Source organism: Staurois parvus, unplaced genomic scaffold (assembly GCF_062004578.1).
Source record: "Staurois parvus isolate SC_StPar_1 unplaced genomic scaffold, SC_StPar_1.0 ptg000056l, whole genome shotgun sequence".
NCBI classification, from domain to species: domain Eukaryota; kingdom Metazoa; phylum Chordata; class Amphibia; order Anura; family Ranidae; genus Staurois; species Staurois parvus.
In genome coordinates, this window is record NW_028317852.1 from 4,998,713 (window position 1) to 5,011,724 (window position 13,012).

General features: G+C 40.0%; 1 protein-coding gene across 1 annotated transcript in view; it reads left to right on the forward strand.

Moving 5' to 3' along the window:
• DDX20 (DEAD-box helicase 20) overlaps positions 1-13,012 on the forward strand; it is a 56,711-nt gene that overhangs the window by 12,671 nt on the left and 31,028 nt on the right. Inside the window, exons 3-7 of the mRNA XM_089668313.1 lie at positions 5,294-5,388; positions 5,483-5,651; positions 8,674-8,788; positions 8,867-9,009; positions 9,088-9,226. Coding sequence (XP_089524439.1) covers positions 5,294-5,388; positions 5,483-5,651; positions 8,674-8,788; positions 8,867-9,009; positions 9,088-9,226 — 661 coding nt within the window. The remainder of the gene's footprint in view (positions 1-5,293; positions 5,389-5,482; positions 5,652-8,673; positions 8,789-8,866; positions 9,010-9,087; positions 9,227-13,012) is intronic.

Sequence of the window (13,012 nt, forward strand, 5' to 3'; positions counted from 1 at the left end):
ATTTTAAGGAAAATGATAAATGGTTTTCAAAAGTTTTTACAAATATCTGTAGCTCTGGCTGTGTGTTTAGGTTCCTGCTGGAGGTTAACCTCTGCCCCAGTCTCAAGTCTTTGCAGACTTTCAGGTTTTCTTCTAAGATTGCCTGTATTTGGCTACATCTATCTTCCTATCAACTCTGACCAGCTTCCCTGTCCCTGCTGAAGAAAAGCATCCCCACAACATGATGCTGCCACCATCATGTTTCACGGTGGGGATGGTGTGTTCAGAGTGATGTGCAGTGTTAGTTTTCCGCAACACATAGTGTTTTGCTTTTAAGAAAAAAAAATTCAATTTTGGCCAAAAAATTCCATTTTGGTCTCATCTGACCAGAGAACCTTCTTCCACATGTTTGCTGTGTCCCCCACATGGCTTCTCACAAACTGCAAATGGGACTTCTTATGGCTTTCTTTCAACAATGGCTTTCTTCTTGCCACTCTTCCATAAAGGCCAGATTTGTGGAGTGCATGACTAATAGTTGTCCTGTGGACAGATTCTCCCACCTGAGCTGTGGATCTCTGCAGCTCTTCCAGAGTTACCATGGGCCTCTTGTCTGTTTCTTTGATTAATGCTCTCCTTGCCTGTCAGTTTATGATATCAGTTTATGGACAACCATATCTTGGTAGGTTTGCAGTTGTGCCATACTCTTTCCATTTTCGGATGGTGGATTGAACAGTGCTCCGTGAGATGTTCAAATCTTGGGATATTTTTTTATAACCTAACCCTGCTTTAAACTTCACAACTTTTTGTCTGACCTATCTGGTGTGTTCCTTGACCTTGCTGTAATGTTCTTTAACAAGCCTCCAAGGACTTCACACAACAGCTGCATTTATACTGAGATTATATTACACACTGGTGGACCCTATTTACTAATTAGGTGACTTGTGAAGGCAGTTGGTTCCTCTAGATTTTAGTTAGGGGTATCCGAGTAAAGGGGGTTAAAATAAAAATGCACGCCACACTTTTCGGATATTTGTAAAAAATTTGGAAAGCCATTTATCATTTTCCTTCCACTTCACAATCATGTGCCACTTTGTGTTGGTCTTTCACAAAAAATCCCAATAAAATACATTTACGTTTTTTGTTGTAACATGACAAAATGTGGAAATTTTCAAGGGGTATGAATACTTTTTCAAGGCACTGTATCTGCTTGCTCGTACAGAAGACTTAATGAACTGCCACTGTGCTCCACAGTGTCATGGTAGTTCATTTAAAACTACAAGCCGGCAGCCGGTGAGGCTGTTGGCCCTTGTAGTTTCTCATTCACAGAACACAGTGAATGAGTGATGCGGCTGGGCTTCTCCCTGGTAGCTAGCAAGGGGGGAGAAGATCCCCTGCTAGCTGTCAAAGCAGGGGCTGGTGCTTTCATAACATGTGACATGTTACACCCTGAGTATGGGTGTAACATGTTATGAAAGGTGAACTTATCCTTTAAATTGCCTGAGTAGCCTCTGCAAATTGTATAACCTGGTCATTCAACCAGCAAGAATTTGCAGATTTTTGCCACAGGAATCCAAGCGGCTGCAGCAAACTGACTGAACGAGACCTTAGCTTTTAGTAGGATTCAGATTTGGGCTCTTAAAAGGCCACTTTAATATAGAACAATGTTTTGTTATTAGTCATTTTTGGGTGCTTTTAGCTGTTTGTTTTGGGTCATTGACCTCTTGAAGGACCTGCAGTTTGTCCAATTATTTATAAAGTTTTATAGGGGTACTGACAAATCTGTCCAGGCCATTTTACAAGATTTGTATACAGTAAGCAATAATTTATCTCTTCACATTTTGTCTGCTTCACTCTGATATACCAAAAGACAGGTTTGCTCAAGACCATTGCATTTAATTTCACCTCGTTTCAGGTGGAATGTGGTGTAGTATCAAAAAATGTATCCATGTCTGTTTTAAAGGCTTTGTGAGTATCTAAAACTACATTTTGCACATTGCCTTCCAGTTATAGTTCATCAGTAAACAATAGCTTGGGGAAGACTTGGGTAGAATATAGGCAACTGTTTAAATACCAACAGCAGCTCTTGCCTGCATTTCATTGAAGCCTGTGCGCCCTTAAGTACTCATGTGGTTTAAGTACTTTTGCTTAAAACAGTTTTTATATCTCACAGGTATTTTTTTAATTTTTTTTTTTGTTAACTCCTTCCCGTCTGGCCTATTGTAAGATGACAGCCGAGCGAGGTCTCTATTATCCTGGGAGGATGTCATATGACATCCTTCCAGGATCGCTCCTCATGCTCGCCCCATGGCCGGTGCTCCGGTGCAATCAGTCACTTGCTGTGTCCTCCGGACACAGCCGGTCACAGATCACTACATCAGCCCACTGCCAGTGTCATGTGATCACTGTGACCAGTCACAGCCGATCACATGACAGTTGTAAACAATGAACAGCTTCCTTTCATGCCATTAATTTCTTAAAACTGTGCTGCTAGCTGTGATTGGCACAGTCTGTACATGTGATCAATGTGACCAATCACAGCCCATCTGTAGTATGTGATCAGCTGTGGAAAATCACAGCTGATCACAACAAAAACTACTGAAATAATTGGTTTCATTCTGTAAAATTCTTGCATAATGTGTAAAAAAACAAAAACAAAAAAAAACACCAAAACAAAATGATCACTTGCCTAGAGTAGTACAATGTTGCTGTGGTAACATTGTATTGCTCTGATAACAGGAGTAGTAAAAAAAGTTTGTAAAAATTTGCATTATTATTTACTTTTACATACTGTCCCCAGTCAGTGTCCCTGATCGCCGCTGCACCAGTTATTTTTATTTTTTCATTTGTCATTTTTTCATCATGTCAAACAAAACACATCATGTCTCTTACAAAATACCTCTACTGTCTACTTTCCGAAAAGTGGTAATTTGGGGTGGGAATATTTGTACTATCCTGGCGTTTTTGGGCTTTAATAAATTGGATTGGCCATCAGTATGTCAGGATTTATAGATAAATATAATTTGTAGTAGTGATGCACCAAAATGAAAATTCTGGTGCCAAAATCGAAAATTCAGGATGAACTGGATGAAATGGACAGTTTATTTCTTCAAAATTAATATATTTTTCAAATACAATTTCTCGGGGGAACAAAAATACACTTTTTAATGATTTAAAAAAAAAAAAAAACTATATATACCCAATTTTTTTTGTAAAATATGATGTTATGCCGAGTAACTAGATACCCAACATGTCACGCTTTTAAAATTGTGCGCACTCGTGGAATGGCGTCTTACAACGGTGCTTAACCATTTGCCACCCGCTCTATGGCCAAATGGTGGCCGGCAAATGTCATCAGCGTTCCGGTTGGACGCCATATGGCGTCCTCCCGCACATGCGCAGATTGCGCTCCTGCAGAGCTTTGCAGATTTTTTGCTATAAGCAAATTGTGTAAAAAAAAAAAAAACTGATCACTTCCCCGAAGTAGTACAATGTTACTATGGTAACATTGTACTACTTTGGTCATAGTGAAATATGAAAAAAAATCTTAAAAAAATAAAAAAATATATATTTTTTTTTTCATACTGTCACCAGCCAGTGTTCCTGATCACCGCCATGCCAGGTATATGATGACACTGTACTGCACTGGTGACAATATGTAAAAAAAAAATAGTGAAACTAATTTTTTTAATTGTCCGAAAACTTATGACAAAAAAAATACAACTTCAAAAAGCTCGCCATGCCTCTTATGAAGTACGTCGGACTGTCTACTTTGCAAAAAGGGGTCATTTGGGGGATATCTGTACTGTTCTGACATTCTTGGACCTCAAGAAATTAGATTGGCTGTCAGTACTTCAGGATCGATCAATATTCAGATCTATCCCATAGTTTGTGAACTCTATAACTTTCCTACAAACTCAAAAATACATCCTAATATGGCTTATTTTCACCAAAGACATGTAGCAGAATACATCTTGGCCTAAATTTATGAAGAACAATTATTTATTTGCAAAATTTTATAACAGAAACAAAGAAAAACGTGTTTTTTTTTCAAAATTTTTGGACTTTTTTTGTTAATTTAGCAAAAAATAAAAACCCCAATGGTGATTAAATACCACCAAAAGAAAGCCCTAGTTGTGTGAAGAAAATGATAAAATTTTAGTTTGGGTAGAATGTTGTATGACTGCGCAATTGTCATTCAAATTGTGAGAGCGCTGAAAACTGGCCTGGGCAGGAAGGTGTAAAATTGCCCGGTATTGAATTGGTTAAAAATCTTCATGAGTGACTCTTTAAAATTTTCTACACTTACTAGCGTAAAGTTACACAGGAGGCCTAGTGCGAGAATTATTGCTCTTTCTCTGATGTTCGCGGCGATACCTCACGTGTGGTTTGAACACCATTTACATATGTGGACGTGGTCTCCATATGCATTCACCACTACATGCGAGCATGGGGGGATGGGGGGGCACTTTAAACTTTATTTTTATTTTTTTACACTGTCCCTTTTAAAAAAAAAAAAATGTAATCGCTTTTATTCCCATCACAAGGAATGCATGCATCCCTTGTGATTAGAAATAAGTAATGCATGCATCCCTATGCCCAGCACCGGGATTGTTCGGTGGTTTCTCAGGTAAGGCTGAGAACCACCAAGTGGGTGGAGGTGGGTGAGGGGCAGAGTTTTTTTCGGCACCTGTATCAGTGCTTATTTTCATATTGGCCAAAGGCCGATAGGGTAGTTTTCGGCTGAAACGTTTTGGCCACTGAAATTTCAGTGCACCCCTCGTTTATAGACTCTATAACTTTCCTACCAACTAAATAATAAACACTGATTTGGGTTAGTTTCACCAAAGAAATGCAGCAGAATACAGTTTGGCCTAAATTTGTGTGGAAAGATTTGCAAAATTGTATAACAGAAACGAAGAAAAATGCATTTTTTTTTTAATTTTCAGTCTTTTTCATTTATAGTGCAAAAAAAAAAAAATCTTGTGTGGAAAAAATATATAATACATTTTATAAGGGTGCAGTGTTGCATGACCACACAATTGTCATTCAAAGTGCAAAAGCAAAGAAAATTGGCCTGGGCAGGAATGGGGTAAAAGTGCCTAGTAGGGGCATTGTGGCAATGCCTGTCAGCCTTCATTGATTTGGACAGACTTCTTCTCTTGGTTTTTCGCAGACTCACTGTGTTCATGCCCACCAACAAGAGTCAATGATTTTCAGCAGCATCCGTGCCAGATCACTCATCTTGAGTGAGCCCTTAATCTGAATTGTATAACTGATATTAACTGCTTTTTTCTTTTTGTTTACTAAATTGTAGATTTAATAGTACAGGCCAAGTCAGGAACAGGAAAAACATGCGTCTTTTCAACGGTGGCTTTAGATTCTCTGATTCTGGAAAACACTGCTACACAGGTATTTTGCCTGCATCTCTGTTTTATATGTTGTATGTTGCTTTGTATCAGTATCTACATTACATTTATTTAATAAAAATGTTCTTTGTTTTTAGATCTTGATTTTGGCCCCTACAAGGGAAATTGCAGTCCAGATCCATTCAGTGATTATTACTATAGGTAGCCGCATGGAAGGACTGGAGTGTCATGTCTGTATAGGAGGGACTCCACTGCCTCAGGACAAAACAAAGCTGAAGAAGTGCCACATAGCTGTAGGCTCCCCTGGTATTGATTTCTTAAAATATTCTAAATGGTACTTTGGATGTATCTAGTTGTGTTTGCATGTCTGAAATGCTTTATCCACACAATCTCTCCCCTGTCATTTTTATTTTAATTATTTTCTTCATCAATCAAATCAGCATATTGTGGATCGTGGCTTAGTGGTTAGCACTTGCCTTGCAGCACTGGGCATCTTGGTCCCCTTCAGGACACTGTACCCACATAGAGAGTTTGCACATGCTTTCTGTGCTTGCATGGGCTTTCCTTGGGGGCTCCAATCTCATCCTACAACCCAACATGCTGCTAGGTAAATTGACTCCTGTCTCAGTTGGCCCCATATTCTGCTTAGTGTGCCCAAGATGGCAGTGTAACCATCTTGACAAATATCAGATAAAGTGCTTTGAGTCCCCATGTAGAAAAGCGCTATAGAAATATAAATTATTTTTAAAAATCCTTTGACTTTGTTGGCCTAGTGCAGATAACAGTTCAGAGGCTGCATGTAACTTGCTTTGCATTGATTTTTTTTCTCAAATGCCTTGTGTTGCATTGTGTTGTGTTTTGAACTGAAGGCAAAGCAGGACAAACTCAGCTTTTTCCTTTTCAAATGCTTGCACTAAGCAGCACCATGTATGAATGGAAAAGGTTGCGTTTTACAAGAATGCCCATCTATATGAGCAATTACAGTGCTGCTTTGTAGACATAAATGTCTAGAAGAAACACTTTTAAACCCCTTGTTCACCTACCCTTAAATGGTGGGGCATTTTAAATCAATATTAAATGCACATTGACCAAATACAGTGCCTTTTAAAAAGTATTTATACCCCTCGAAAGTTTACACATTTTCTCATGTTACAACCAAACACATAAATGTATTTTTTGGAGATTTTATGTGATAGACCAACACAAAATGGCACATAATTGTGAAGTGGAAGGAAAATGATAAATGGTTTTCAAATTTTTTTACAAATATATGAAAAGCGTGGAGTGCATTTGTATTCAGCCCCCCTGAGTCAATACTTTGTAGGACCACCTTTCACTGCAATTCCAGCTGCAAGTCTTTTTGAGTATGTCTCTACCAGTTTTGCACATCTAGATAGTGACATTTTTGCTCATTCTTCTTTGCAAAATAACTCAAGCTGTGTCAGATTGGATGGAGAGCGTCTGTGAACAGCAATTTTCAAGTCTTGCCACAGATTCTCAATTGGATTTAGGTCTGGACTTTGACTGTCCCATTCTAACACATGAATATGCTTTGATCTAAACCATTCCATTGTAGCTCTGGCTGTATGTTTAGGGTCATTGTCCTGCTGGAAGGTGAACCTCCACCCCAGTCTCAAGTCTTTTGCAGACTCTTAACAGATTTTCTTCTAAAATTGCACTGTATTTGGCTCCATCCATCTTCCTATCAATTCTGACCAGCTTTCTTGTCCCTGCTGGTGTGTGCAGGCTGATGTGTATAATTAGTTTTTTGCCACACATAGCGTTTTGCTTTTAGGCCAAAAAATTCCATTTTGGTCTCATCTGACCAGAGCACCTTTTTCCACATGTTTGCTGTGTCCTCCGCATAGCTTCTCGCAAACTGGACGTCTTATGGCTTTCTTTCAACAATTGCTTTCTTCTTGCCACTGTTCCATAAAGGCCAGATTTGTGGAGTACACTAATAGTTGTCCTATGGACATATTCTCTCATCTGAGCTGTGGATCTCTGCAGCTCCTTCAGAGCTACCTCTTGGCTGCTTCTCTGATTAGTGCTCTCCTTGCCCGGCCTGTCAGTTTAGGACAGCCATGTCTTGGTAGGTTTGCAGTTGTTCCATACTCTTTTTCCATTTTTGGATGATGAATTGAACAGTGCTCGGTGAGATGTTCAAAGCTTGAGATTTTTTTTCGTAACCTAACCCTGCTTTAAGCTTCTCCACAACTTTATCCCTGACCTGTCTGGTGTGTTCCTTGGCCTTCATGATGCTGTTTATTCACTAATGTTCTCTAACAAAGCTATGAGGGCTTCATAGAACAGCTTTAGCATTTATACTGAGATTAAATTACACACAGATGGATTATTTCCTATTTAGGTGACTTCTGAAGGCAATTGGTTCCACTAGATTTTAGTTAGGAGTATCCAGAGTAAAGGGGGCTGAATACAAATGCACACCACACTTTACAGATATTTATGTGAAAAAAATGTGGAAAACCATTTATCATTTTCCTTCCACCTCACAATTATATGCCACTTTGTGTTGGTCTATTACATAAAATCCCAATAAAATACATTTGCGTTTTTGGCTGTAACATGACAAAAATATGTAAACTTTTGAGGGGTAGAAATACTTTTTCAAGGCACTGTATTTAGTGTAGATGAAAGTAATAGGGTGTCTTTTAAATCACATGAATAAGCTTTGGTGTATAGTTTTAGTGTCAAACGTAAAGGATAAGGAGCCGGTGAAGGAAAAACAGAAGTACATTGGTCTTCCCAGTGAGGATGGGAGGGTGTCAGGACAGGTCTGACCGTTGGAGGAGAGCAGGCTGAATTCCCAGCGCAGCTAGAGAACTGACCACACTGCGCTCTCCTGCCTAGTGTGGTCAGTTTTTAATAAGAAAGCAGAGGGACTGACAGGAACACAAGTGATTTCACACAAAGGAAGCAATACAAAGAGATCAGGAAACTTTTACAAGTACATGGTACAGCAGGCACAGATCATGAGTATGAATTGTGTTTACATATTTTTTAAGCATAGAAAATGAATTGGTTTTTGTAAATTCCTCTTCGAATTTAAAGTGAATTTGTTACATATTAAATTAGGTATTGATTTTTTTCAACTTGTGACTCCTCTTGAGAGCAATACAAATGTTTTGTTCATTGAATTTCCTCTAAATTTGTTGTCATTTTTGTGTATAAGAATTGTGGAATGTGTTCATTGATAACTGACTTGGCTTATGCAATTGCTTCAGTTTAATTCCCTAAGAATAAAAGTCAACTTTATGCTGGAAATAGGGTCTTACATGAAAGTGTCCTTTTCTTTTTCTTGTTGCAGGCAGAATAAAGCAATTGATAGAAATTGGCTACCTTAACACAGCCAGCATTCGCCTTTTCATTCTTGATGAAGCGGATAAACTTCTAGAAGAAGGGAGCTTCCAGGAACAAATTAAGTAGGAACTGTACAATTAATAAATTTGCGTTTAACATACAAGTGAAAATTTTTTTTCATTAATGTTTTGTTTTATCAGCTGGATTTATTCATCTCTTCCGGCTAACAAGCAAATGCTGGCGGTTTCAGCTACATACCCAGAATCCTTAGCAAGAGCACTGACAACATATATGCGAGAGCCAATCTTTGTCAGGTTGAATGCAACTGACCCTAGTCTTCTTGGTACGTTAAATAACAAATACTGAAATGAAACTAACTTGTATTTGAGTCTGATTTTTGTTCTTTATTGCTTTGGTTTAGGGTTAAAGCAATATTATAAGGTGGTAAATTCACACCCACTGCCACACAAGACTTTTGAAGAGAAAGTACAACATTTGCAAGAACTATTCAGCAGAATTTCTTTTAACCAAGCTTTAGTGTTCTCTAATCTTCATAGCAGGTAATTTTTCATGTTTTCTCTTTATTAATATTGGTGAACAAGACACTGCGTAGTAAAGCATTAAGATAAGATGTCCTTTTTGTGGCACTGTCGGACTGAGAGATGAAGCAGCGCGCTCTGTCAGTCATGCGCTACTGCAACACTGGAAACTTCCTAATGAGAGAAAGCAGAGAGTGAACTGCTGTTCGGAAATACATTGTAGTCTGCACTGCAGTGTAGTTAGGGACATTTGGACCTGGCTTTGCAGTGTGGCAGTGGTGTCTGGGTAATAAGACTATCCGAAAAGTATAAAATCTTTTGACAGGTAAGATGATTCATATATACATATGTATTTCAACTGTGTACATAAATGTTTACCTTGGAGTTGCCACATATATTCATTGAACTTTCTCTTGTTCATTGAAGGATAAAGGAATTAAACAGTTGAGTTATAATATTGCTACTGGAGGTCGGAGTGCTGGCAAACAGAAAAGCCAGCCCCATAGACCCCCTCTTCTACCCAATATGTCTGTTTTTTTTTTTTGTTTTTGTTTTTTTTGCTAGTGTCCTAGGAAGTTGGATGCTTTTCCTAACTTTGTGGGATTTTTCTTCAGCAACTCCATACAAAATCCCTACACAGCTGCATAGCTGGTCTCTATATAGCTGCTATTCATATCGGCTTTTCCTCAAAGCATTAGCTTTGGATTCTGTGCCCAAATCCCACTGAACTAAATGTGCAGTGGTAGCCTGGAATGTTATCTTCAAGTATTGGGCTCTGAATTGTGGCACTTTGCCTCCCCTTGTATACATTATTTATCCATTAATCACTTTTCAGGAACAGTTACACAGCCCTATGTGTCTCTGAAGACTCAATGAGTAAGGCTGGTTGGGTTGATGCACCAGAAGCTACCTTTCTGTTTGCACCTCTGGGACCCTTTCAAGTTTCCAGGCACTGTTGGTTTTAACTGACGTAATCCACTAGGTGCAGCACCACTTGGATATCTGATCTTGGTCCACTGCCTGCCTACAATGATTGTTCATCTTTAGTCTCCTGAACCTGATTGGCACTAGCTGCTCCCAGGTTTGTGAGCACTTGAGGCCTTGCCTCATATTGGGCCTATTTATTTACCACAACAGTGTAACATGTCTTCTCAAAGACACAATGGGCAGCCCCTCTGCTATGGATGGATGATCTCCTCTCCTACTACCCTAGTGGTTCTGGAAAAATGTATCCAGTATCCTCAGAAGTAACCCAAACCTGTATTCTGGGACTCCTGTTATTGGGTTGTCATCCAAACCTGTAGTTACGTCAAACAGGGCTGAGGCCTTCTCCATGTCCACTTTGGACCTTGTCTGTACCCAGTTATTAGAGCAGCCTGCGTGCAGAGGCTTTAAGCAAGCCATCTCTGGCAGAGTCGCTGACCTCCTTGAACCTATGAATCAAACCAAGCTTGTAGCTCCTGTGCCCATTTCTAATTCTATTTCAGAAGGGGACATTTTTGGGTCACTGCTGTCTCCTGTAATCGACATCAATACATAGTGGGTTGTTTCAAACTTTTGATGCAGTGAGTATCACCTTGCCTCTAGAGGATCAGCCTGTTTCAGGCCTTGAGTCTTTTTATCTCCTACAGCTGCAAAGACACTTGTGCTTCCTCTGTGCATGTTGGAAATGCCCCAATGGCTACTGGGCTCTCCTGAAAGTGTGGCAGAGTATTTTACCTTGGGAAGAAATGAGTAAACTGGTGATCGTTGCCCACTTTGGATGCACCTGACAGGAACATAATTACCATCAGAAGGGTTGATGGTATGCTTACCTTTCAGGACTTCAAAGATAGAGTGCCATCTTAGATCCCAGTTTGAATTAACTGGTTTTGTCCTTGACCTGTCAAACTGCTTCCGAATTGGTAGAATCCCTTAAGAGCGATCCTAGAGCAGTTTTAGCAGATGTCTGGAGCTTTGTGCTTCAGTTGTGACAGCTTGTGTTTCGCATGGGACAGGTGTCTGTAGAACTGCCTAGGGCACTCTTAAGCCGCTTTGCTTACCCTTCAAGGAACGTCTCTTCAAACCTGCTTTTGGCAATACCACAGGTGTAAGTAATGTGCATCTGCCTCAATGCTGGAGGTCTGTGATAGAGTCGGAGGAATCTCACCCCTCATTGACTTCAACAGTAACAGTAGAGCCTAGCTGCCACTCAAGTCGGGGCCAAAGCTTTAAAGGTTTACTGTCCCATTGTGACAAGCCTTTTGTAATGAAGTGCACCCCAAATTCTACAAGTAGGGAGCTGTGTGTAAATCGGACTGGTCCTCGAGTGGTTTGCCTCCCCAACATTTGGGATCTCAGGACTTCCCTTTTGCCCCATTGGTTAACCCCCTGCGTGTGGATTCTCCTTCAGTTGGCTTATTGCCATCCCTGTGCAGTTGTACTTGGCAGAGTGTCTTCCTGGGTTCTCTGCTGAAGGACCAGGCCAGTTCCTACTGCTGTGTATATAATGAAAGTCAGCACACCAGAAAGAAAAGTTTAAATTTACGTGTATTTTTTCATGTTCAACGTGGAAGACTTGGTAAAAAGCCACATAAAAAAGATACTATACAGAGTTGTACAAACAAAGCACAAAGATCACCACTCCAGAGGTAAACTTACAGCTAAGCAGAGCATGTTCAAGCACAGTAAGGTTTAGAGAATTGTGCCATAAATGCCAAACATGTATTGTGAAATAAACAAAGTAAAATATAAAAAAGTTACCAATAGTGGACACCAGGTAGCATGAGGTTGGGGGAGGGGAGTACACTGTTTGGGGGTGAAAATGCCTTTATTAAATCCAATTTCCGCCTGTTTTTTGTTTGGCTTTTGAATCTTTATGGGCAAAATGCTGCCCAAATTGCTTTAGCCCCTCCTTGTCCCCCTCACTGATATGACATTACATCCTGTGCCAGGAGCTGCCATGAGTATGATGTCACTTCCTGTCCACACTCATTCCAGTGCAGTATCTCAACTAGGTGTGGCACATGTGGAATATGGAATAATAAAGGCAGAGAAAACTGCAGCCTAGGCGAAGGGGATCTCTCTGCAAGATGCATATTCATCAGGGAGGAGGTCCATAGAGTCAGCACTATAGAAATCTAAAACCGAAAAAAAGCATTTAGCTCAAAAGCCAGGAAAAATTATATAATATATATTGTACAAAAAGGGAATACACAAAACATCATTTCTGTGAATGATCAGTAATAGCCCAAATAATTCCATTAAAATTCAGCGCACATCCAAAAAACCTTAAACCATATGAAAGCAAAGATGTTTCCCAAGCACTCTTCTACTGGTGTGCATGTCCTATTGTATATCTTAACTAGTCCCCACTGCTCCCTCCACTAACAAGGACCTGACCACTCAGGCTACTTTATTTCATGACATAGGACTAAATGTCCACCCTAGTGTCCTTTCCATGCACACACCTCTACTGTGCGTTGCTTAGACAACTCTCCTAAAGAGAGTCAGCTTTCTGGACCCTTGTTTTCAGAACGCTTTGCAAGGGCTCAACATCCCTAAGCTTTGGCCAGATGGGGCCTCACAGGTGTCTAGTATTGGTAAACAGTATTTGTGTTCAGGTGAGGCTGTTCATTTTATGCCCTCACTGAGGAAGTCTACATCCTGGGGGTCAATGCACTCTTCCCCTTCTGTCCTTTCTCTTTTAAGGGCCACTAGGGAATTGGAAGAACATCTCATGTTCTGGTCTTCTTCAAGCTCCCTCCTTGGTACCTGGGAGCCTGGACTTTTTTCAAAATATCTGGACAATACCTATGGGCCAAGAAG